Raw genomic sequence first — 22,333 nt, 5'->3', positions numbered from 1 at the left:
ACCTGTCACTCTTTGTGTCACCAAAAATGTCATGTCTACTGGTATTTGAGCAACTGTTTTAACCAGGAAAGTTGTTACTAAACTGCATTGTAAATTGTCTGGAATCACTTAGCATGCAGAAAGGTGGTTTCAGTACCAAAATAAATGATTGATGTTTCTATCAAATACTATATCATTGATATACATTTCCTGTCCCTCGGGTGTTTTTTCAGACATAGCAGCAAACACATTTTAAGTGTCGAGTTAGCTTAGGTTAGACAAGCATTGCATTGCTTCTTGCTCAGTGGGAAGTGGCCTTTTTTGTAGGGTGTAAAGCCAGCCCTGCTGTCCTCTGAGGTTTCCCTAACTGAGGGTATTGCTGGGCAAATTCTGGAGAGGGTCCAGGCCCTCAAGGAAGCTCTGCATTAGAGCTACTTGCCATAGTAAACCTGGAAATGGTATGGAAAAGATCAACATTACACCAGAGAGTTTGTAACTTAGGGAAAAGCCTGGGCTTGGCAACAAATGATAGAATATACCTAAAACTACATATACTATATGTAATTATATATATTATACGTATATATACTTGGGAGGAAAAAGAAGCAGCAAATCTGAAAGGCAATTGTTTTTCTCATTGGAAAAATATTCTTTATTGCAAGAGTCTATTCCTCTTTATGCTAATCTGCTTCTGCTGTCACTTAAAATGATGTCATGGAGAAAACCTTTTTTTTATCCGTTTTATATCAGCTTTTTTATGATCATTGGAGGCCAAGGACACTCCAAGAGCCAAACTGTGAAAAGAAGACTTTCAAAGAACCTAAGGAAATTACTTAATTGCCTTTTTCTCCTTCATTTTTTCTCTTTTCAGGTTACGAGGGTGTTTCTGAATTTTTCACAGATCTGCTGAACCACATAGCTGCTGTCCTGCAGGGTCAGGTACCTGAGGTGACCCAGCTAAACTGCAGCAAGCTCCTGGCAGAGCAGAGCGGTGGGATCATGGACGAGCGGATATGCTGTGCTAGCACAGGCTGTCTCAGCGTCATGGGAAAAGACTCCTCCTGGATTGTGGAGAACGAGACCAACAGCTCAGTAAAACTGCAACACCAGAGACTAGGCTGCAACTCAGCAGTGTCCCCCAGCTTCCAGCAGCACTGCGTCGCTACATTGGCAACAAAAGCTTCTTCTCAATAACTTCCAATGCTATGGACTGAGAAAAAGCCCCAGGGATACAAATTGTGGTCCCAGAACCAGATCAGGCTTTAACAATACAATTGACAAAAACATAAAAAAAAACCCAACATAAAACACAACACAAAAAAATCAAAATAAAAAAAACTTTCCATTTGATTTAACCTAATTTGCTGATGAAACGGACTGAAAGGGGAAGAGCAAGAAAGTGATCCAAATCCATTTCATCAGATTCCAGTTGCAAATCTGTAGTGAGTTTACACACACATGCGTTTTAACACTAGTCCTTTCACTGTGGGAGGGTTGCTCTTTCATTTCTATTGTTCTTTGTAATCACTGGTGACCAGCATTTTAAAATCGGACCTCGTGGTATTAAGAAGATAATAATGTTGAAATGCAGTGTCTGAATGTAACAGTGCTAGAGGTTTTTGCCTAAAAAACTCCCCGTTCCTCTTTTTTCCAGGTAGGCCATTGCATAAGAAAGCTAAGACAACTTCAGTATCACTAAACCAAATCTCTTGAAACGTTGACCAGTCATGATCAGTTGGCAGGTAGCTCGCTGTGAAGCCGCTGCACTTTGAGTAGGACAGAGCAGTCTGCTTATTCAGGGCACAGAACCGAGGTGACCACCCCTGTTCCAGCTTTGCAGTTCTCCCCCCAGGCCTCATTGCTTCGCTCTAATCAGCTTCTAACCATTCTTGCCAACAGCAACACATTTCTCCCAGAGAGGGTGCCAGTATTTGAGTCATTTAGTAAATTAAATAACATGCTTTCAATTGTCTGCTAGTGCTGAAATCTTAGAAAAGTTAATAGAAACAGCTCTTCTCAGTAGGGAGTTTAATTCTCCCTCCATCGCACTTGTGAGGACCCTGGGACAGCTCTGGGAAAACACTGGCAGAGCTGTGCATTTTCCCTGGAGCAGCACACCTGATCTGCGTATCCTGAGGGTAACACAGTTGCTGCCTTCCACAGATCCATGTTGTTGTGCATTTTTTTCTGTGAAACATAAACAAAATTGTGTGTCTTCATATAAGGTAGAAGTGCAGGACAGCTCTAGCTTTGAGACCCCTTATCTTACTTTGTTGGAAGCTGTCAGGAGAGGCCATATGGAAATTTACAACAGTGCTTTATACTATTTGTAAACTGTAGCACAGCCAATTTGTATCTCTTGAGATATATTCTAGTATGGCAGCATCTTCTGCTGTTGAGAATTCCTGCAACTTTTGCCAGTTCTGAACACTATATTGGAATTATCCAAGTGCTAAGAACAGAAACACTATTTTGGTAGAAGTGGCCTTTTCTTTCCCTTATTAGCCCTAAAATACATTTAAGAAGGGTGGTGATAAAATTTCCTTAGTTAAGCTCCTAGCTTGCAAATACGGGAATTTCTGTCTCTTCTATAGCACATGTTCATAAAGCATCTGTCACTGCAGCATTTAATACCAGTTTGGTTAGTATCATGTGTTAGATGGCTACTCAGAAGGAAAGGGTCTAGAACTTAAAGCCTGGGTTGATCGTGCAGAGAGGATTAAACTGTGTCAGAGATGTCACTGCCCTACCTGATGGTACCAGTCCTAGAGGGGAAAAAGTTTTGAAGAGTGTTATATAGCAGTTCTTTTACATAAACAATGCTTTTTCTGTAGGAGAGATTGGTCTTCTTCCAAAATGCCATTCTTGGGAATTTCCTGTAGCCAGGATTGAATTTTTCAGGATGATTTACACCATGGAAGATGATTCCACCTCTAGAGGGATTACTAACTTCAAAATATTTCCATAGGGACTGGAAGAACCTTATGAGTATGGTATCAGTGAGATTCCAAAGTGTACATAAAGCACAGCCAACTTCCTCAAGTGTTGCAGATCAGTTCTGAGCTGGGCACGCTTCACAACCCTTGTGTGCTTTGGGGCTGCTGGATCCTGTGTTGTCTGCAGCTCACAGGTTGGATGGCTGTGGTGTGAGTGAGTCAGATGTACATAGGTAAGGGTTTATAAAAGTATTCCTGATAGACCAAACCTTTCATAAAGCCATGACTAAAATAAAATTGACATCTATAGCTTGGGGTTTGTTTTTGTTTGTTTAAAATAAAAAGTGTTTTCATGTTACATGTGTAACAAAAGATGCCCTCAGGAAGGAACTTGCCAGTGCATATTTTTGTATGGTACTGTCTTGTAACCAGCTGGTGGAGTGTTTGTAGACTTGCCTATTGCTCCCTTTATTACAATGGCTCGGGCTTTTTTTTGTTTTTTGGGTTTTGTTTCTTTACTGGGTGGTGGGTATGAAGCAATGACGTTAGAACTGGGTTACTAACTCAAGACCTTTCAAACTAAGTATGTTTACATGAATCTGAGTGTTGGATCCAATGGAAATGTCTGTATGCTGTTTCCTAGTTAGAACATCAAATAAGAATTTTATTTTCCTGGCTGCCTTCTGAATTTTGGTTGGCCTATTTTGCACTGCTTTTTTCTCCAAAATAAACTACTGAAATATAATTGTGCATTTTAAACTTGTTTACAAATGATTGTTAGAAGTTTATTTTGTAATTCTCTAAATGCTTGCAGAAATACTATATTTAAATATTACTCAAGACCTTGGCAGAAACTAGAAAACAAGTTTAGGTCATTGGTGTGATCAGTGACATTTTTCCCATAGTCTGTAATTTATTTTTTATTTATCGAATGTATCGGTATCACTTTAATTTACCAGGTGCAGTTATGCAGGTACCTGTTGTGATGTGGCATTACAATAGAGTTTTGACATAAATTACCATGCATTTGCTGTACTACTATATTTCCTTGCAGAAATTAAGGTAATGGCTTGTGTACTAGAATGTTGCTAAATCACAGGGGCAAATTGGGAGACCAATTTGTAACCAAGTATCCAGACATACAATTACATTCTTGCAAAACATTTGAGCATGAGTATGTTATTAAGCTTGTGCTTACGTGCTTTTCTGAAGTGCTGCCTCATTTGGTAAGTTCAGGATAGTTTTGATTTAACATAGCTTCACAGTAAGTTAGTTAATATTCTGTAGTCTTGTCTTTCTTTGTAAAAGTAGAGGAGTATAGTAACATTAGACCATACCAGAATGCCCTTGCTCTTAAAATTGCAGACAATCTGAGGAGATTTTCCAAAATGTCTGAGTTCTTTTTATTGTGGGTTAGAAAAAGGTTCTTCTGTGTTTTCAGAGGCATAGCTGTTACTATGCTGATGGGAGCAATTGTATTAAAATTACATGGTCACCAGTTAGCTTTTTAGGGATTTATTACTGTTCTGCTTCACTGTTTGAAATCCACAAGAATACCATTAGCTTGACTGGAATTTCTCCAGGTTTTGTGTCAGCATGGTGGAGATGAGACTCTGGTTTCCACTGTAATTACATACTTAGCTTCAACAGGTGAAGGTCTTTCCCTGTTGAAGAGAACTTGAGTGGTATTACTGCTGCCTGTGATGTAAAGTCACCCTCTTCCCCCTCTAGCTGACTTGGCCACATTGTGCCTGACTTCACAGCCTGTGCCAGAACATCCTGATGATTATGTGAAAGCCAACTGCAGAAATGCAACCAAACCATCAGTATCAGTGCTAGCACCTGTGGTTTGTGTAATGCAGAACCACTGGGCCAGTGATGCTTTGCCTTTGAAGTGTCTGGCTGTGCAACCTTTGTGCTGAGGAGCTGATCAATGGGCTGGTTGGTAGGTAGGATAGATTTATTATTGCTATTCAGACTGTTGTAATGTTAAAGCTGTTTAAAGATCTCCATTGACAATGTGACGATGTTTCTGCAGAGGAGATCTGCAGCAGGTTACACAGACAGAAATCTACCAGTTTAATTTGTTCTCACTGTAGATGATTACAAGCCAAGAATCCAACCCAGAGGCATCAGGAGGTAATGAGGATTGCTCAAGATAAAGCCTCAAGTTTTCTAGATTAACTGTGGGCACTGTCCAGCCAGGGAACAACCAGGTGGAGTAGTGGTTAGATAATAGAGGCAGAACAGAGTCCAAAGGCAACAGAATAAATAGGGCCAGAGGTGTTTGAGTTGCCTGGCAAAAAAGAGCAAAACAGGAAAAATGCTCCTATTGTTTTCATTCAATTAAAAAAATCCAGACTTCTCAAGGCTTTGCGTGGCAGCAGTGACGAGTGAGTCAGGCTTTCCCACACTAGCTTGTAGCCTTGCTTTCCACAGCTGTGCAGAAAATTCTGGATTTTGTTTTTTCAGTGAACAGAGTCTGAGTTTGTAGCAGTCTCCCTGTGCACACACTTGCGAGAGTTCACTTGTATTACCCTGCTAATTTTTTCCCCCTCTCCTTTTTAGTAAGAGATGTATTGATTTCTGTATTCCATATACAATTACTCTATGGAGTGTGTTTTCTAATTAGGAATATGTGAAAATGCTTTGTGTAGATTAAAGTATTTCCTTTAATATAATCTCCTCTCGCTTTCATAGAAAAATGGACATACCATTGCAGAACACATTGCTGATTTTATTTGTAATATTGCTTTAATATCTATTTCAGAGGAATGTAACTTTCAGAAAAGTATTTTCCACATCTTTACTACCTTCCCTTTCACTGTTCACCCTATGTGGATCCAGGTCATCAGCACTTGAGCTTTTGAGTGGATGGGTTTCATATCCTCCATGGATTCTGTCACACTTACATGGCCACAAAAGTTACTTGAGATGGTTGAAGTTTGGGAGGATCCAGGATTAAGAGATGTTGGAGTGATTCCTCAGCAACACAAGCACAGAAGCATTTGTAGCAAGCAAAGGGAATCGTTTTTGCTCTGTGTGTGCAGGTGGCTCTTGGGGTCTGGTCCACTCTGCTCTTGAGGCAGCATTCCTGTGGAAATTAAAAATCCACTGAGAGAAGAACATCCTTTATCTGTGATGCAGAAGGAGGGCAAGCAGTGTAGGGCTTGGGAGTAAAATCCTGGCCAGTGGACATCATGATACCAGTTTTTCACTCTGTCCAGAATTTCACTCTGTGGCTTTTAATAGCTATCTGGGGTGATCTTTTCTTCCTCTGCATCATTCTCACCCTGAATCCACTGGGGCTGATGATAGCAGATACCTGTGGCCCATACTAACTCATTAGCAGGGACCTTACCCAGCATGTGATGAGTTTGCAGAGGGTTCCCGATGTGTTGGGAAGTTTTTTGTTGATGGCCAGGAAATCTCTTGAAACTCCAGAAATAGCTAAAACAGCAAATGGAGTTCATGAAAATCAGGTCTTCCTCTTTCAGCATTTTAAAAGAAACCCACATTTTATTTCCTCTTTCATTCTTTACACAGTAGTTTTAGATATAAATTATTTTAACTTCTTTTTTTGTGTGTGAAAAGTCATATATACATATATAAAGTTATTAAAAGTTTGAGAATATGTTGAGTATAAAATAGTGACTTTGTTTAAGATGTTAGCAGCCCCTAAAAATGAGTTGTTTATCCTCTTGTAAAGTCAATGCTGTAAAAAGGTATTAAAGAATAAAAGATGTGTTAGATGTATCTTTTATTATTTATTTCTGATTCAATATTTGATACAGCTTGTGTATACCCTTGTGACAACCACATACTAAAAACACTGTTGTTCTTAAAATGGAGTAACAGCAATTCCTTGGGATCCCAACAGCTGTGAGAGAATTGGCCCTCTGGGTGTGAATAGTGCTGGATATTGTCCTTCAGTCTCCAGCACTGCTTCCCACCCAAGCATGGCTGAATCTCGGGGACCATTGTGTGCGTGTGCTCAGTTTCGCAAGTTCATTGGTATCTGTGTTCAAATCCAGCTGTACAGTGTTAACAAGTGTGTCTTGTGATTCGCTTCAGCCTGGTTCACTATGATTTCTTAAACATAATTCCCATTTTGTACTTAAATTTGTATAGAATTACATGAACCCTTAAAAGATCATGGCTTACTGTAAAACCCAAAATACTTGCTATTTGGCGTCTTCAATTGCATGACTGATCAGATCAGACAATGGAGATGGTGCTTTCATCTAACAGCATTCATTTCAATGGTAATATATTAATTTTCATTTTGTTTGCCAAGCACCTGTTTTGGACAATGTTTTGGTTTCAACAGTAAAGCAATATGCAGTAGGTATTGTGGCATTATCTCTGTAATTGTTTTGAAGAGAGGATTGTCCCTTTCCAACACATAATGAAAATAAATGCCTTATAACAAGTTCTAGTTTGCTTCCTCTTTCTGAGTGGGTAGGGCAGCAAGGTGAGCAGCTCATTGTGGGAGGCCTGTTTTCATGGGAATTCAATGTTCACATCCTTTGCAAGTGCAGTTGTTTGCAGCCCCACACTCAGGCCTTGAACACCATCTTTCCATCTGAAGAAGGTCTCAAATATTTGTGATTACTTGAATATTAAAGACAGTATTTATAGTAGCTCCATCAAGTAACATTATTTTTCCTCTTGTTGATTTTGCATCAGGACTATTTGCATTATGGGCTATTTCTGTCTGTTGCTGCCATCCTTTGTGAAAAAACTTGTCTAACTCTGGACATGGTTGCGTTTCTGTGGGGGTTGTTTGGTTTCTTGGGTTTGGGGTAGTTTTTTTTTTTTAGTGGGGATTTTTTGTTTGTTTTGGTAGAGGTGTGGTGGGAATAAATTCTGTGAATTTATTGTGACAAGCAGGCCTGACTTTGCAAGGAGTTGTATGGGTGCTGCTACTGGCAGAGACTATCACAAAAAAAAGGGATAAACTAAATCATGGAATATGTCAAGTTGGAGGGGACCCATCAGGACCAAGTCCAACCCCTGGTCCTGCACAGGACACCCCAAGAATCACACCATGTGCCTGAGAGCATTGTCCAAATGCTTCTTGAACTCTGTGAGGCTTGGTGCTGACCGCTTCCCTAGGGAAGCTGTTCCAGCTCTAAATACAATATATTTACAATATACAATATTCAGATTGAAAATACAGTATTCAAATTAAAATTTAAGTGAAGATCAATATGTAAAATGTGGTTTCTCCAGGTGGAGTAACTCCCTAATTGACCTTTTAGTACTGTTTCTGTACAACACCTTTGGTTTCACTATGGTTCCTCCATGTTTTCCTGAGGTTAAAGAGAGTGTGATCTCCTCAGGGTAGAGTTGAAAGACTCTGAGCTTGCTCCAGTGCACTTTCCCCAGCCAGGCTCTTGCCCAGTGCCTTGTCCCAGATTGTGCCGTGTCAGGGCAGCTTTTGGGCTGTGCCTTGGCCTCATCACCTCCTCTTGCCATTGAGTGGCTGCCCAGGGCTGGGGGCGAGGGCAGTGCCCACTCAGCAGCTCCTGGCCCTCCCTGGGGAAGCTCATCCCATGCGTAAGGTACAGCTCTGGGCACCACACCCACCCCCCATGTAATGCACTCCACAGGCCAACAGCACTGAGATTTTTTGCAGAATAAAGAAGTCAAGTTCAAAGCCTGGCAGCCATTCTCTGAGCATCTCCACTGTTCTGTGGGCTGCAGGTGATGGGAGAGAACTGAGCTTCAGACTGGGGGGTCTTGAATACAGCCCTGGCAGTGGGTGGATCTTTCCATCTCCTGCCAATGCACATAGAATATCTAAAATATGATCAGTGCTCAGAGATTTTGGGGCCAGCTTCCCTAACCCAGGCACCCCTTGGTCCTCCAGCTGTCCTGTGGTCTGGAGCCCAAAGGATGGAAAGGTTCTGCCTGTAAACACAGTGCCAGCTGGCTTCTGTGAGCCAGTGCACAGAGGGCCATCTCCTCAGGATAGCCCTTCACCTCTGGGGAGAACAGACCAGTAGTTCTCCTCCTGACTGGCCTCTTTGTTACCTCTTTCTAATCTACTCCTGCGTTGTCCACATGGCTTGACTTGGTCAAGGATTGTCCCAGTGTTTAAACTTCTAACAGTGTTTTCTGTGTTCATCGATGAGCCTCAGATGTGACCCCAGTGTCACTGAAGCACCCAGGACACGCAGTGCCGGGACTGAGCCACCCAGTGGCCCCCGGGTGGGCAGGGAGAGCCCCTCAGTGCTTGGGAACACAGGGAAGTGTTCCCAGTGCCAGGCCCCAGAGGACAGCAGCGCTGGAGCTGGGTAAGGAGGGAAGCACCATCACCGTGTGTCTGGGGCGAGGAGAGCTCTCCGTTCCCCCACTCTTTGCAGGAGAGTACAGGCCCTGCAGCATGCTCACAATCGACACTGAAGCTGCCAAAACAAAGGAAGGAACCCACTGCGGTTTTATTTTTCCTTAGATAAATTTTTTTTATATAGAATATATTACAGTCAGAGTTTTCAGCTTTTAATCAAAAGATAACAAGTTATTGCAGTTTTTTATCCAGTGAAACTATTGGTGAAAGAACTTTCTAGAAAGCTGTCCTGTCTTTTAAAAAAAAGAGGGAGAAAACCCCACCCAGACAGAAAATACACATGTAGGTTGCACTTCGCACCCACGGGCGCCCTGCCGGGCGTGTGGGCATCCGTGTGGAGAGGGGAGCGTGAGGTGAGGCAGCGGCGATGGGCACAACACTATGGCGAGGGAGGCAGGCCTGGGCGCTAGCGAGGTCGGTTCCTAGGCACGGTGCTTCTGCTCGGCTTAATTGCTCTTAGGTCAGGAAATGAACACGCGGTGGGAGGGAGGAGGGTGGCGGCGCTGCTTTCGCCGGCACGGGGGGCGCTGGGCCTCAGCCTCGCCTCAGCTCGTGCAGCTTGTGGGCAACACGCTCCAGCTCGGCCTCGATGGCAGCCAGGCTCTCCAGCTCCTGGTCCTGCAACAAAAACCCAGGACGTGTCAGTGGCCACAGGTGGGCTGCCCTCACCCCCCCGGAGCTCCAGAGAGCCTTGCCCAGGGCGTGAGCACAGCCTTGTCCTGCCCCATCCCCTCATTTGTCCCTCTGGACAGATGAGTGTGCACAGCACTGATTACTTCTGCCCTAATGTTTAATTACTGGTGCTAGTGATGGGGACAAGCAGCTGCCATCCTTCCCCCATGCCCTGCCAGGGCAGCCCCCAGAACACAGCCCCAGGGCTGTGCCCCCAGAACTTGGGGTAGGAGCAGGCTCTGCCAAACAGAGTCAGTGGCGTCAAACCAGGATGGGCATCGCTGCCTGCCACCCACGGGAAGTGCAGCATGTGCCCTGCCCATGCAGTGGACAGTGGTGTCCCCTCTCCCCTCCCTGGGGCAGGGACCCCTTTGCTTGCACCTCCACTAGCAGAAGATACTTTTCCTGGGAAAATAGTGACTGAGGAAGCCATCAGTTCAAAGGCTCAAGCTGCCCATGCTGGCCTCACTGGCCAAGCCACACAGCCCCCATGGCCCAAAAATGAAGAGGGGACAAGACAGCAGCCAGAGCCTGTGCCTTCCCTCACTGCTGTGTGCCTGGCCTTCTTCACTGACTCCCAGAGGCCCCAATCTAGTTTAAAAAGCCAACCAAACAAAAAAGTCTTGTTGCAGCTGTAAACACAGCTGTTTTGCAGCCTCAGCAACCTCTTTCCAATCCCCATTTGGAGACTGAATCTGCTGCCTCGCAGACAAGGTGCACCCCAGAGCCAGTTGCGGGGGCAGGTGAGGAGCAGACTCCCTGGGGGAGAGATGTGGGATGTGAGCAGACAGTGGTGAGAGACAGATGGGACAGCCCACCCCACTGCATCCCTGCTTTGAGCTGAGACCTTTGGCTTTGCTTTGAACCGACACAACTGGAGATGCTCTCATGGGGGGGATGCTGATGGGCAATTTTTGGCCAATGGCTTGGTATATAACTGAGGCAAGCGAGCCAACTGGGTTCACTCACCTGCTGCTCCAGCCTGTTCCCAGGCACCTGATCATGGCCTATCCCAGGCCCACAAAGCCCAAGCCCAGCCAGCCCCCTGCATTACCCCAAGTCAACTCTGCCTGGAGCTGGGCCTCAGCACAAAGGTAAACACACCAGCAGTTCCTGGCTGCTGGGGATGTGCTGAGCTATTATGTAGCACCACACAAGGTATCAGGGAAGGAGATCACTGACTGTGGAAGCCTGGCTCAGATGTGTTTCTGTATCTGTCAACCATTTTCACGCCAATGTCTTAGGTCTCTCACCACAGCTGCACCCCTGATTTATCTCTGTAGGAGGTCTGACATTACTCACTCCACCCCTGGAAAGGGAAAGAATTCCTTTAGATTTGGGAGGGCTTTGGGACACAAAGACTACCCCTTGGCTCCAGTTACAGCTCTGGTTACTAAGTCCAGTACAGGCCAGTGCAGAAGTCCTGTCACTGGAGACATGACTCTGGGGGGCAGGGAATGCTTTTGCACTAGTCACTAAAACAAGGATAAAAACCAAAGGCACAGCCAGGTGAAAACTTCAATAATACCTGAGGCTGAATAACTAGAAGTTCACTAAGTATCAACTTAATGTCACAGACGACCACTGCTGTCTACGTTAATGCCAGTATACCATCCACATCTCCAAATGTAGTTTGGATAACTGGGTGGGATTTATTATTAAGCCTAGGTACACCAACCTCTGTTCTCCTGTTAGCGCTGCCTTCCTCATCCTTCTTTTCTTCAGGCATGGGAGCAAGTGGAAATCCTCCTTCACTGCTGTCCTCCTTCGAGTGACGCTTCCATGACCTTCTCACATCTTCCTCTGGACTACTGAAAGCATACTTGCGGGACCTAAATGTCTTTTTCATGGACCTGTCTGGGTCTTCCTCACTGTCATTTTCTTCCATGCGCTTCTTTGATGTCAGCTGCTTGGCCAGCTCATCCATTTTGTTCCACCTCTTGGTGTCTTCCCATTCCCTGGAGGACTCCTCCTCCATTTCATCGCTTTTGGCATCCCTGGGCTGAAAGGTATCCTCTTCTCCCTGCATCTCCTCAACCTCCAGGCGATGCCTTCCTCCTCTCAGTGCCCGGGGGTGCTCTTCCTCCTCCTCTTCCTCCTCCTCTTCAGAGCTCCGCACATCTTTTCCAAATCCCAGCTCATCATCATTATCTGAAAGAGCATTAAACAAAGTAGTGAACACAACTGTTAACCTGTTTAAGGTCCACCTTTGAACTGAGCCTTCAGTGGTGATGCCAGATGTATTTCTTGACTTAGGCCTGCTTTACCAGGGTTCTGGAAATACCCACTCTCATGTTGCCGTGTCAGTAATGGGGCTTGAAGGCAGCAGTCAAAACCACTGTAGGCAGCTCAGGGAAGATGAATTAGTTGTCCCCAGGAGCTATGAGAGCTGAGCAGCAAGGCAGCTGCAGGGCCTGTGCTACCTGCTGTGAACAAGCCCATGTGTCAGATGTTTGTGGTGCGGTCTGGGTGGCTGCTGGCTGGTGTGTTTCTGCAAACCCAGTAAGCAACTGCCTCAATTTTTTTGGCTTTGAAGTTTCTAACCCATCTGTCTCAGTGCTCTCAGCTCACCCCAGAAAGGATCAATGCAATCTGAGATACATACTGTCACCTCTCTGCATCTCCTCAGCCTCCTCATCCTCCTCAGCCAAATCGAGTGACCTCTCTGCTTCAGTAGGGTCCTCCTCTGCAGCTTCATCTCCATCATCCTCTTGCTCCACATGCTCCCCTGCTACCTCCTTGCTGTGCTCCTGGCCCTGCCTGGATGGTTCTTCTCCCTCATCCTCAAGCTCCAGGCTGTCCCTGGAGCCTCTGGGCTCCTCTTCTTCATCCCCTTGCTGGTGCTGCTCATCCTCACTGAAATTTTTGCCAATGTGGTTGTCCAGAACTTTGTTTCGATGGGTATCCTCTGTATCCCTGATGTAATTGCTCTCAGCTTCCTCCTGGTCCTCTTCCTCAACAGGGTCGATATCCCGTGGCCTGGGCTCCCTCTCCTCCAGGCTGTTTTTTCCCTCCTCTCTTGAGTCTTCATTTTGCTGGGGTTTCTGTGCCGCCAGCTCAGCCAGGGACCCTGTGGGCTGCTCCTCTTCAGGACGCTCCCCTGCTGCATCTACAGAGGGAGAAATGAGAAGAAGCACCTCTACTGAGAGCTCATTTCACCACCAGCAAAGGCCAAGCATTTCTTATGGAGCTTCAGCCTCACTCAGCAATCTGCTTAACCAGCCCATGGATCCTTTTGCAAGTCACTTCAGCATATGTTTGCATTCAAGCAAAGCAGTGATCTCTCTGATGCCTGTGCTCCTGGAGAGACTTGCAAGGCTGAAGTTAAACATATGCTGAAGTGTTTTGCTGCAGCACAGTCCTCATCACCATCTCTTGAGATGCCAGCCACGAACTCACCCTGCATAAAATCAGACTGCATGTAAAATGAAATTATTTAGGAGTGTAATAAGGCACTTGCACAGCTTTCCCTGCTCTGAGTGTTGCACTCATATCACATCCTTATTTCTCCCACAAGGCCAAGGAGGCAGCCAGCCCTGTTCACAGGGTGCTGGAGGGAGGAGGGGTGACTCTGCTTCTGAAAAGGAACTACTCAGCAGGAGCTTAATGTGGGCAGAGTATTTGCTCTTGCTCATGGGAAACTGGCTTCTTTTAATACTATTAGCCAGAGAAAATACTTTGCAAAAGAAAATATGGGAGTTTAAAAGACAGAGAGATATGGAAAGGTAAGTGCAGCCCCAGGGAGGCCTGAGCCCCAAGGAGGGCACAAGGTAAGTGCCAGGATGAGGGGATGCAGAGAGCTGGTCACACAAGCCTGGTGGCCACTGTGACACTGTGCTGGTGTTACCAGACTGTCAGTGGTCCTGGATAGCCCATGTGCCACATTTCATCTTCACTTCATCTTCCTCCGTCTCCATGCTGCCAGAGCAAGAGTTTCAGGTGTATCTTGGCAGTAGGGAGATGCAGTGCCACCATCCTACCTGCTGGATTTTGGCAGTGCTGGCTGCAGCAGCAGCAGCCTCTGGGGCTGTCACTCATTGCTCTAAGATGTTTTGCACTGGTGTCACAGCAGTGCTGTGCTGCTGTGGGCCAGCCATGTGCCCCAGAGCTGTGTGAGACCCTCTGTGGGCACCCAGCTGCTGCTGGAGAAGGAGTCACATCTCCCCACACTGGCATTGTGTCTTCCTGACAAGGAAGAGGGTAGGGGCCAACCCCTCCTTTCTGCTGAACTGGCTGTCTGTAGTAAGAGAAACACTGACAAGGGGAAATCCCAGCTGAAGGTGATCTTTCCAAGATACAGGTGTTTTGTGGGGGTGTGTGGGTGTGGGCACTTTGTGTGTTTCAATTTTCTCTTCAGAGACTCATTACTTAATATCATAGATGCCTGGAAACAAGAGTGACAGGCAAAAACCCGGATCACCTTTGCCTGTATCACTGACTCTCAGTGTGGGATTTCCCTGGCTGTGACTCATTTTAAGTGTTATACATGAGTGAAAGTGTCAGCAGCAGGCTGCAAAAGTCAGCATCACTTTGGTAACTTGACCATCACCAGTTGCTATAACTCAGAAACCATGTGTTGTTTGAACTGTAAATAAGAGCAAAGCAAACACACCAGGTTGGTTCTGTGTGTCAGCACCAGCATCAAAGAAAATGCCTAGAAGAGAAGCAGATGGAGATATCAAGGCTGTTCGAAAAAAGATCTTTGTTTACAGCCTGACCTGGATTCCCCGGGGGTGGAGGCTGACACTGACCTCTCTGCTTGTTCTTGTCGTTCTGACTTTCAAGGACTTCGGAAAGTTCATCTTCAAAGCCGCTATTTTTCTTCTGCTGCTGAGTTCTCTCATTGGCACCTGTGTCAAGTTACAAAAAGTAGGGAAATGCAAGAGTCCTTTCTGTGTTTCAGGAAGCAGAGGTAGGAAAATAGTTCTGTGCCCTCTATATTTGCTACAGTGGGAAAATCTACCTGGGAGCTGGGAGGTGTGAGACTGGAGGGTATGTGAATCAACTGCAGTAACAAAACCACAATCAAAAACATCATCTGCAGGATAGAAAATGATCTCTAAATAGAGAAGCAGGGTTGCCAGGAAAACTAATATTGATGGAGATCTAGGGAATAAGAGGTGCTGAACTGCAGCACACTGGGGGCAACAAAAGACTTCATCACCGGAGCATTGAAAGATAAAAATTGCCTCCTGCCAGATTCTGCCTATGTACCTCTGTTGAGGTGAGCACTGAGAGCTCCTGTATCCTCCAGCCTGGTTGTGGGGGCCCCTCTCCCCTGGCTGCTGGGAGGAAGAAGAAGCATTCCTTCCCACTGCAGGGGTAGTCTGGGGCTCCAAGGCCCCACATGTTAGCTCTGGGATTATGGAGCCTGCTAGAAAAATACAACACTCTAGAGAGAGGTGTCTGAAGGCAGCATGAGCTGGAAGTCAGGCTGCAGCTGTCCTGGCAACCAGCAATGGGATCTGCAGGCCAAACAAGCCCTGTCTAAATCAGCTCATGCCCTGCTTCTATGCCTTAATGCAAGGAAAAGAGCCAGTGCTGCCAGCCCAATCCCCTAGTCCAGAACTGGATGATGTGGGCTCTCCAGCCTGAGCAGAACCAGCTGCACCAGCACAGAGGACACCAAGATTAACACCTTTGCTTTTCCCTCGGTCTAAAAGACTGTTCCACCCCCCCGTCTCTGTGATCTGTAGATTGGATCTCATGTTACCCTGGGACTAAGTGGTGTGATGGGCTCAGGCTGAGGAAAGAGTGGGGCAAGGTGCACCTCCATGAAACAAGTCCCTTCTTGTGGACTTCATGCTGAGTGGCGCAGCCTGTCTGATATCTGAGTGCTCCTCCTCAAATCTCTGGTGTGCCTGGGCAGTTACATCCCAGAATACTGAAGAGACCATGTGTTCTTCCTTCTGGATCACCAGGGCATCTGTGGAGTCCATCTGAGGTCACTGAGCATCTGGCCCCTCCACCATTTGGGTAGTGACTAAAATATGGGTTTGGGAGCTGCATTAGACTCCCAACTGACTTCCTGAATTTTTCCTCTCCCCTCTCTCTGTTGCCTGTGTCTTCCTTGCTTTGAAAGCATTCTGGTGGCACTGCCTTCCAGCCATCTCCGGCAGACTTACTACACAGGAGCAGGGCACAGGGATGCCCAGTCATTGTCTCTCTGGTGATGCCCAGCTGCCCCCTGGTTACCCCATGGAGAAGGAGTAGGGACGGCCAGGAGGTGCTCTCCCTGCAGCCTGGGGAGAGTCCTGTTGCAGCCTCACCCGGACAGAGGGATCTGAAGCAGCCTTGCCTGGGATCTGCATGTTAGCTCTGGGCAACTGGGCACCTGAGAATGTCCCTTTTTCCCTCAACACCCCTTGGCACAGCTCCATGGTGCTGCTGCTGCTCCCACATTGGCCAGTGGTGAGCAGCCTGCACCTCTCCAAACCAAAGAAACCTGCATTTAAGTTAAGGAAGCCATCAAAAAATACCCATTAGCTCAAGAATATTTTCACTGAGGTTTTTTAGGTGCAGGTCTTACTGTTCAGTGGGGCTTCCCAGCTGCCACAACTGGCTTTAGTGCTAGACTCCAGCTGCACAGACAGCAGAGGTTTTATTGCCTTTAATTCTAGTTTGGGAGCCGGTGATTATTTATTGAATTAAATTACACTGTTTCCTTTCAGAGTTCTCCCAGCACAAAATGTCTAGATTCTACATCACCACCAAGTTACATTGAAAGCTATGGAAATTATCAGATACATAATGAAGTTATTATAAACAAAATTCCTGTCCCCACTCACACAATCTCTGCTGAAAATCTTGGAACTACATTTCCTGGGGCATATTTATGTGATCTCAATATAAGATAAAAAAACAAACACAAAACCTAACAAGCAATAAAACTCTATAAGGGACTAAATAGAAGAAAACATTCTTCCCTAAAGCTACATTCCCAAAAAATATACTGGCACTGTACCTTGAGCAGCAATTTCCTGAAGTTCCTTCAATAAGTTTTGGTGGCGAAGGATAGAAATAATTCGTTCATCTGCAACAGGGAAGACTTAGTACAGAAAGTAGTCAAAGCAAACCTCCCCCCAGCCCCAGGAAATGAAATAGAACCCCAAATGCAACTCCTTCATTTGCTCTTTTCTCTTTCTTGGCCTGATTTGCTCTCACATCTCTTAACTGTGTGACTAGATGACAGCAAGGTCCTATGACAACCAGGCAGTTTGATGTCACCCAGCACCCCCGTGGCCACAGTGCCAGCTCAAGACATGGCCTGGGACAAGCAGTGGCTCCATCTCTGCTCCTGGGGCCCAGTACAGCCCAGTGGAAGAGGAAGGCGAACATGTCAGGGACCCCTTAATAGTGGTCCAGAGGCCAGGGCTCAGTTGGTCAGGGCAGAACCAGCCCCTGCTCATCAGATTTGCTTTTGCTGATACCCAGCCAAGTGTGAGGCAGTACCTCCTCGGAGAGTTTCGAGGCATTCCTCGCTGATCGGCAGGGGGTTTGGCTTAGATAAAGTATCAGAGATGACCTCTACAATGCACTTCATCACCTACAAAGAGACAAAAATACTAATTAAAGAACTGTGTTTTTGTCTTTTTCTCCTACTTGTTACCAAGGCTAAAGTACAGCAGATGATGGCACAGATCTTGCTTTTCTGGTCAAGCCAGAACTGAATGTTCAGTTCCTGTTTTCCCTAACGCAGGAACAGAAGGTACTTCCTGCGACTGAGAAGTGAGCAAATTACACATGACAATGGAAAGAGCTTCTTCCACATGAAACACAATTCAGCTGAGGATTGCATGGCTTCAGACCATCCCAGAGTCTGAGCACATCTGGAGGGTAAAGGGTATCTGAATATATACACAGAAAATTCAAAATCATCCTCTTTTAAGTCAATATATCTCAACCTGCATCTCATAAAAGGACTCAGTGGGAGGTTGTAGAGAGCAAAAAGTGGTCATAGCTGTTCATAGATGACCTTGAAATCTTAAAAGCTCTTCAAACCCTAGGAAAGACATAATAGTTGGATTGAAGCCAGGCATGGAAAGTGAGGTGAGGCAAACTACTTTCAAACATAGATGAGAAAAACTGCTCTCAGACCCTAGAAAGGACAAGATGCTTTGGAGAAGTGTTTGATCTTGTGCTTTGAGTGTTCAAGCAATCTATCATAGACTGGAAGAGCTCTACATGATGGCAGTTCATCTAAAGCAAAGTTCTGACACAGCTTCTCAGACAGGATGAACTCTGGGCCCACCCTTTCCAGCAGCCCTTTTTGTTGGTATAAAACCAGGAGCATTATTTATCTAATTTGCCACCTGCACTGAGATTGCAGGCGTCCTTGCCATGCCAAGACTACTACTGGGAGCCTTAGTGTGTGGTCATGTAGACCCCGATGATCACACAGGACAGAAGCATTCACTCTGGTACAGTCTGGTGCTGTAGGAATCAGGCTGCTTAGTTCAAAAGGAGCATTATTTATAAAGCAATCTAGGAAGAATGCAGAGCTCACAATTGGCTGTGGAAAAAAAAAAGAGAGGCTAAATTGAAAAAAAGAATGTAAGTTAAGCTTTGGAGGCAAGAAATTCACTACTGAGCCTCTTTCTCCTGATGATTTCAGTAGGCAGCCCTGAGAGCCTTGACCTCCCTCACAATGTACCATTCTCAGGAGAGCAGAGTGCTGTGGCTGCAGTAGAAATTAAACACAAGTCAGCAGTCCCCAGTCATCCACAATGCTGTTCATTCAAGCACGTGGATATATTCACTGGACAGCTGGAATGGGAAAATTCTCACCCTGTGTAAGGAGAGAATACTGCTTTTGCAGATCACAGCCATAAAATGCTGAACTCTATGCCTTACACAGCTTGAGGGAATTTCCTAATGGATTAAAAATGCTACAGGAAGGATTTAAAAAAAAAAAAAGAAAGCAGGGGAATTTCCCTGGTATCATTCTCCTATATCACAAGAAATCCATTAATACTGATTTTAGATGACTTTCAGTCACTCTAAATAGAAAAAAAAACCCAGATTCTGCTATTTCCCTCTCATGTTTCCCAACCTCTGGACCCACTTATTATAGCAGTATTTGATGCAGCTTCAGAAATAAAGAGTTTCTCAGCATGAGAAGGAAGACTCTGGTTCAATGAAATATTCCATTCAATTTTTTCAAGACTTCTAAGCTTATCTGAGGTCTTTGAGCACAAAGAGACACATCACTCACCACAGAAGTACATGCAACTCTGTGGAGGAGTTTAGTAAGGTAATGAAATGAAGAGTGCAGTCATCCCACAACACTCTCCTTGTCTTTTTGTTAGAGGAGATCTTGCAAAGTGAGACTTCACAAGGTCATGAAACAACAGCCTGCATCAGGAAATGGAGGAGATCCTTTCCAAATGAATGTAATTAATCCAGTGCAGAAACTCAGACTGGAATTTTGCCATAGCTATCATCTAACCATGAGCATGTAACTAGATCCTTAAGAGCAGCTCACAATGTCACTACACAGAAATCTCCAAAGGGTTGTGCCCTTGCAAGGACAGACTTCTCTATATTTGAGCTCAGCTATACTCTCTTAAAATGTATGGTTGTAAGTGAGAAATAGTGTTCTTCAAGCACAGGAGTGGGCAAACACCAGATACATTGTAAATGCTTTGGTCTTGTTCAGCTCCCTATGGAAAGTCTGATGAGCTGCCCAGGAAAGGCCTGCAGGTGCTGATTAGCCATTACACAGCCCTGGAACACCCACAAATGCTGGTGGCACAGAGCATGGTGTGTAGAAAGAGCTGCAGTGCTTGTTGCTGTATTCATGTGATGATATCCTTGCCCTAATCTGTTCCATAAGACCAGGAATTCCTTCCGTGAAATGCTGTGTCTCAGAGGATGGTGAAAGCAGGAAAGCCCTAAAGGCCTCTTCCAATTGCAGTAAATTCAATCAGGCAGCTGATTTTTCTCTCAGCTAAAGCCTGTGTAAGTGTAATACCCAGGGAAGGGGGGCAGTCTCGGGAAAGTCCTTCCTTGGTGGAAGCATTTCCATAGAGTCGCACCAACTGCCACAAAAATGCCATTTTTTACACATAGAATATATTGGGGAATGGACCTCACAAGGAAAATCATGTGATTAATGGGTTGTCCCATCAGATGCCCATTCTGGCGTGCAAAGTTGAAGGGGTAAGTGCCTGTCCCAGGTCCCCTTCCTCAGCAGCACACAACCTGAGGAAGGCACCCAGTGTCTCACAGCTCATGGCTCAGTCCCAGCAAGGGCTAAGCAGGCTAAAAGTCTTAACAAAGCAACCCTTCTCCAGGCCCAGGCATGTCTCCCAGGACGCAGGGAGGTGTTGCCCGTGGCACACATCCTGCAGGTAACCTGCAATGGAGCCGGTGGTGAGACTGGCAGCAGTGTGCCCTCCTCTGCTGCTGCCCGGGGAAAAACATTATGTGGCTGGAAGATTTCATAACACAAAACAACACAAGAAGTAAAAAGGGGAAAGGCTGGAGTTCCCTTTATGGACATGAAGTTTCAAAGAAATTTTAATTTGGGCAGCCAAGAGATCAGTTCACATGAAAGATGGGGAAGGGTGGGGAGGTCAGGGAGTCGTGTCTGACATAGATAAACACAGGCAAACCCCCCAGTCCAAGCATTTAGGTGCCAAAAGGCTGTTGGGAGTGCACGTTTGTGAAGTGCAGCTATAAATGTTGGAGGGTGTGACACAGATATGTGCACAGAAGCCTGTAAAGGAGGGCTGGAGAGGTCAGCCAAGTCCTGCACTGCTCGTAGCCACCCAGACAGGCTGAGCAGGAGCTGAGGATGGATTAGCAAGCTGAGAGTACCAGTTGCCTATTTTTCCAGAGCATGCATATTTAAGTAGCACACATACAAACTCAGATGTATACACCCCCAAACACACAGTTTCTGAATCACATCTCCCCCCACTCTCCCTTGAGTCACCTCCTGCTGGGAGCTTTGAAAAGCTGAAAATAGGAGGACTAAGGAGCGTTATACCCAGCCTCCATCTCCCCTTTAAACAAGCTTGCCTGATCCCTCTGCCACATCCTGAGAGACTTCCTTGGCTGCCCAGAAGCAGATGCACAAAGGGTAGATTCTGTTAGGAAGGGAGCAGAGATGGATCCTGCTTGAGGGATCTCATGCAAATTCCTGGCACTTTCCACAGGGTATTTCAGTGGGAGCAGCCCCAAACCAGCCACCTAGGTGGAGGTGAAACATCCCTTTCTCTTCATTTGACCCTTCCACTGCAGGCTCATCCTTACCTTAGTGTCGCCTTTATTCATGTCATTTGTCACAGGAAGAGAGACAGCTATAAGGTAAGGGAGGGGGGGAAAAAAAGAGAACTTGTTATTCATCTCATCTGGAAGACAAGCAGAGAAACACTATTCTGCAAAAATGGGAGTAGAGAAGAGGGGCATCTCTCTCTCTGATGGAAGTGGTCCCTGGGTGCAGCAGCTGGATGTGTGCACTGTGCCTCTCGGGAAGGGAAGGGAAGGGAAGGGAAGGGAAGGGAAGGGAAGGGAAGGGAAGGGAAGGGAAGGGAAGGGAAGGGAAGGGAAGGGAAGGGAAGGGAAGGGAAGGAGGGAAGGGAAGGGAAGGGAAGGGAGGGGGGGGGAGGGGAAGGGAAGGGAAGGGAAGGGAAGGGAAGGGAAGGGAAGGGAAGGGAAGGGAAGGGAAGGGAAGGGAAGGGAAGGGAAGGGAAGGGAAGGGAAGGGAAGGGAAGGGAAGGGAAGGGAAGGGAAGGGAAGGGAAGGGAAGGGAAGGTGTCTAGGCTGCAGGGCCCGTGCGGAGCTCGGCGGTGACCTTGCGGCGGCCGCTGTCCGCGGGGCTGGAGGGGCAGGGCCGTCCCTGTCCGCGGTGCTGGAGGCGCGGGCGGAGCGGGGCCGGCGGGCGCAGCTCTGCCGGGGGACCCAGGGAGACACAGACCCATACCAGCCCCACTTACCCGGCACGGCCAGGAGGAGGACGGCGAGCAGTTCTGGCCGGCTCATGGTTCTGGTGGGATGGAGGCAGGGAGAAAGGGGCAGAGGGCGAGACTGTCGTGGCGTGGGGGCTCCAGGCGAGGTGCCGGGGAGAGACCAGCACGGAGCTTGTGTATCTACGCCAGTGCCCTGGCTGAAGATCCCAGATGGGGCACTGCAGCAACCGGCTCATTTATATATCTCAGCCCTCGGAAATGGCGTCAGGAGGAAGCCACCTCCTCCTCTGCCCCCTCCCCTCGCACACAGGCTTCCCATCAGCCTCCATCACTCGCCGGGTGTCGGAGGAGCCCCGAGCTCCCCGGCTGCCCATGCAAAGGTGTCGGGCTCTGGTTGCTCCATCTTCTCAGGCTCTGCAGGCACAGGAAGGCTGTGAGGTGTGTTTCCAGGATACCGCTTTTCCAGCACCTCAGCC

At 46.6% G+C, this 22,333-nt stretch overlaps 2 protein-coding genes across 4 annotated transcripts in view; one reads left to right on the top strand and one right to left on the bottom strand.

Moving 5' to 3' along the window:
• Positions 1–7,349, top strand: part of ITPK1 (inositol-tetrakisphosphate 1-kinase) — a 140,498-nt gene extending 133,149 nt beyond the window's left edge. For all 3 annotated transcript variants that reach the window (XM_005520177.3, XM_088057784.1, XM_088057785.1), the window contains one exon: positions 851–7,349. In XM_005520177.3, the coding sequence (XP_005520234.1) occupies positions 851–1,173 (323 nt within the window). In that variant the 3' untranslated portion in view covers positions 1,174–7,349. The remainder of the gene's footprint in view (positions 1–850) is intronic.
• A 1,993-nt stretch (positions 7,350–9,342) lies between these two features.
• On the bottom strand, positions 9,343–22,084 carry CHGA (chromogranin A). Its single transcript, XM_088057770.1, has 8 exons — positions 21,885–22,084; positions 21,202–21,248; positions 17,395–17,488; positions 16,907–16,975; positions 14,694–14,792; positions 12,548–13,051; positions 11,621–12,093; positions 9,343–9,888 (listed from the first exon to the last, which is right to left on the bottom strand). Exons 1-8 carry the CDS (start codon positions 21,928–21,930, stop codon positions 9,805–9,807), a joined length of 1,416 nt encoding a protein of 471 aa, XP_087913896.1. The 5' UTR covers positions 21,931–22,084; the 3' UTR covers positions 9,343–9,804.
• Positions 22,085–22,333: the final 249 nt, after the last annotated feature.

Source organism: Pseudopodoces humilis, chromosome 7 (assembly GCF_049639895.1).
Source record: "Pseudopodoces humilis isolate 2021_Gansu_Grassland_sample_001 chromosome 7, ASM4963989v1, whole genome shotgun sequence".
Lineage (NCBI taxonomy): Eukaryota > Metazoa > Chordata > Aves > Passeriformes > Paridae > Pseudopodoces > Pseudopodoces humilis.
This window is presented reverse-complemented; position numbering and strand designations above follow the sequence as displayed.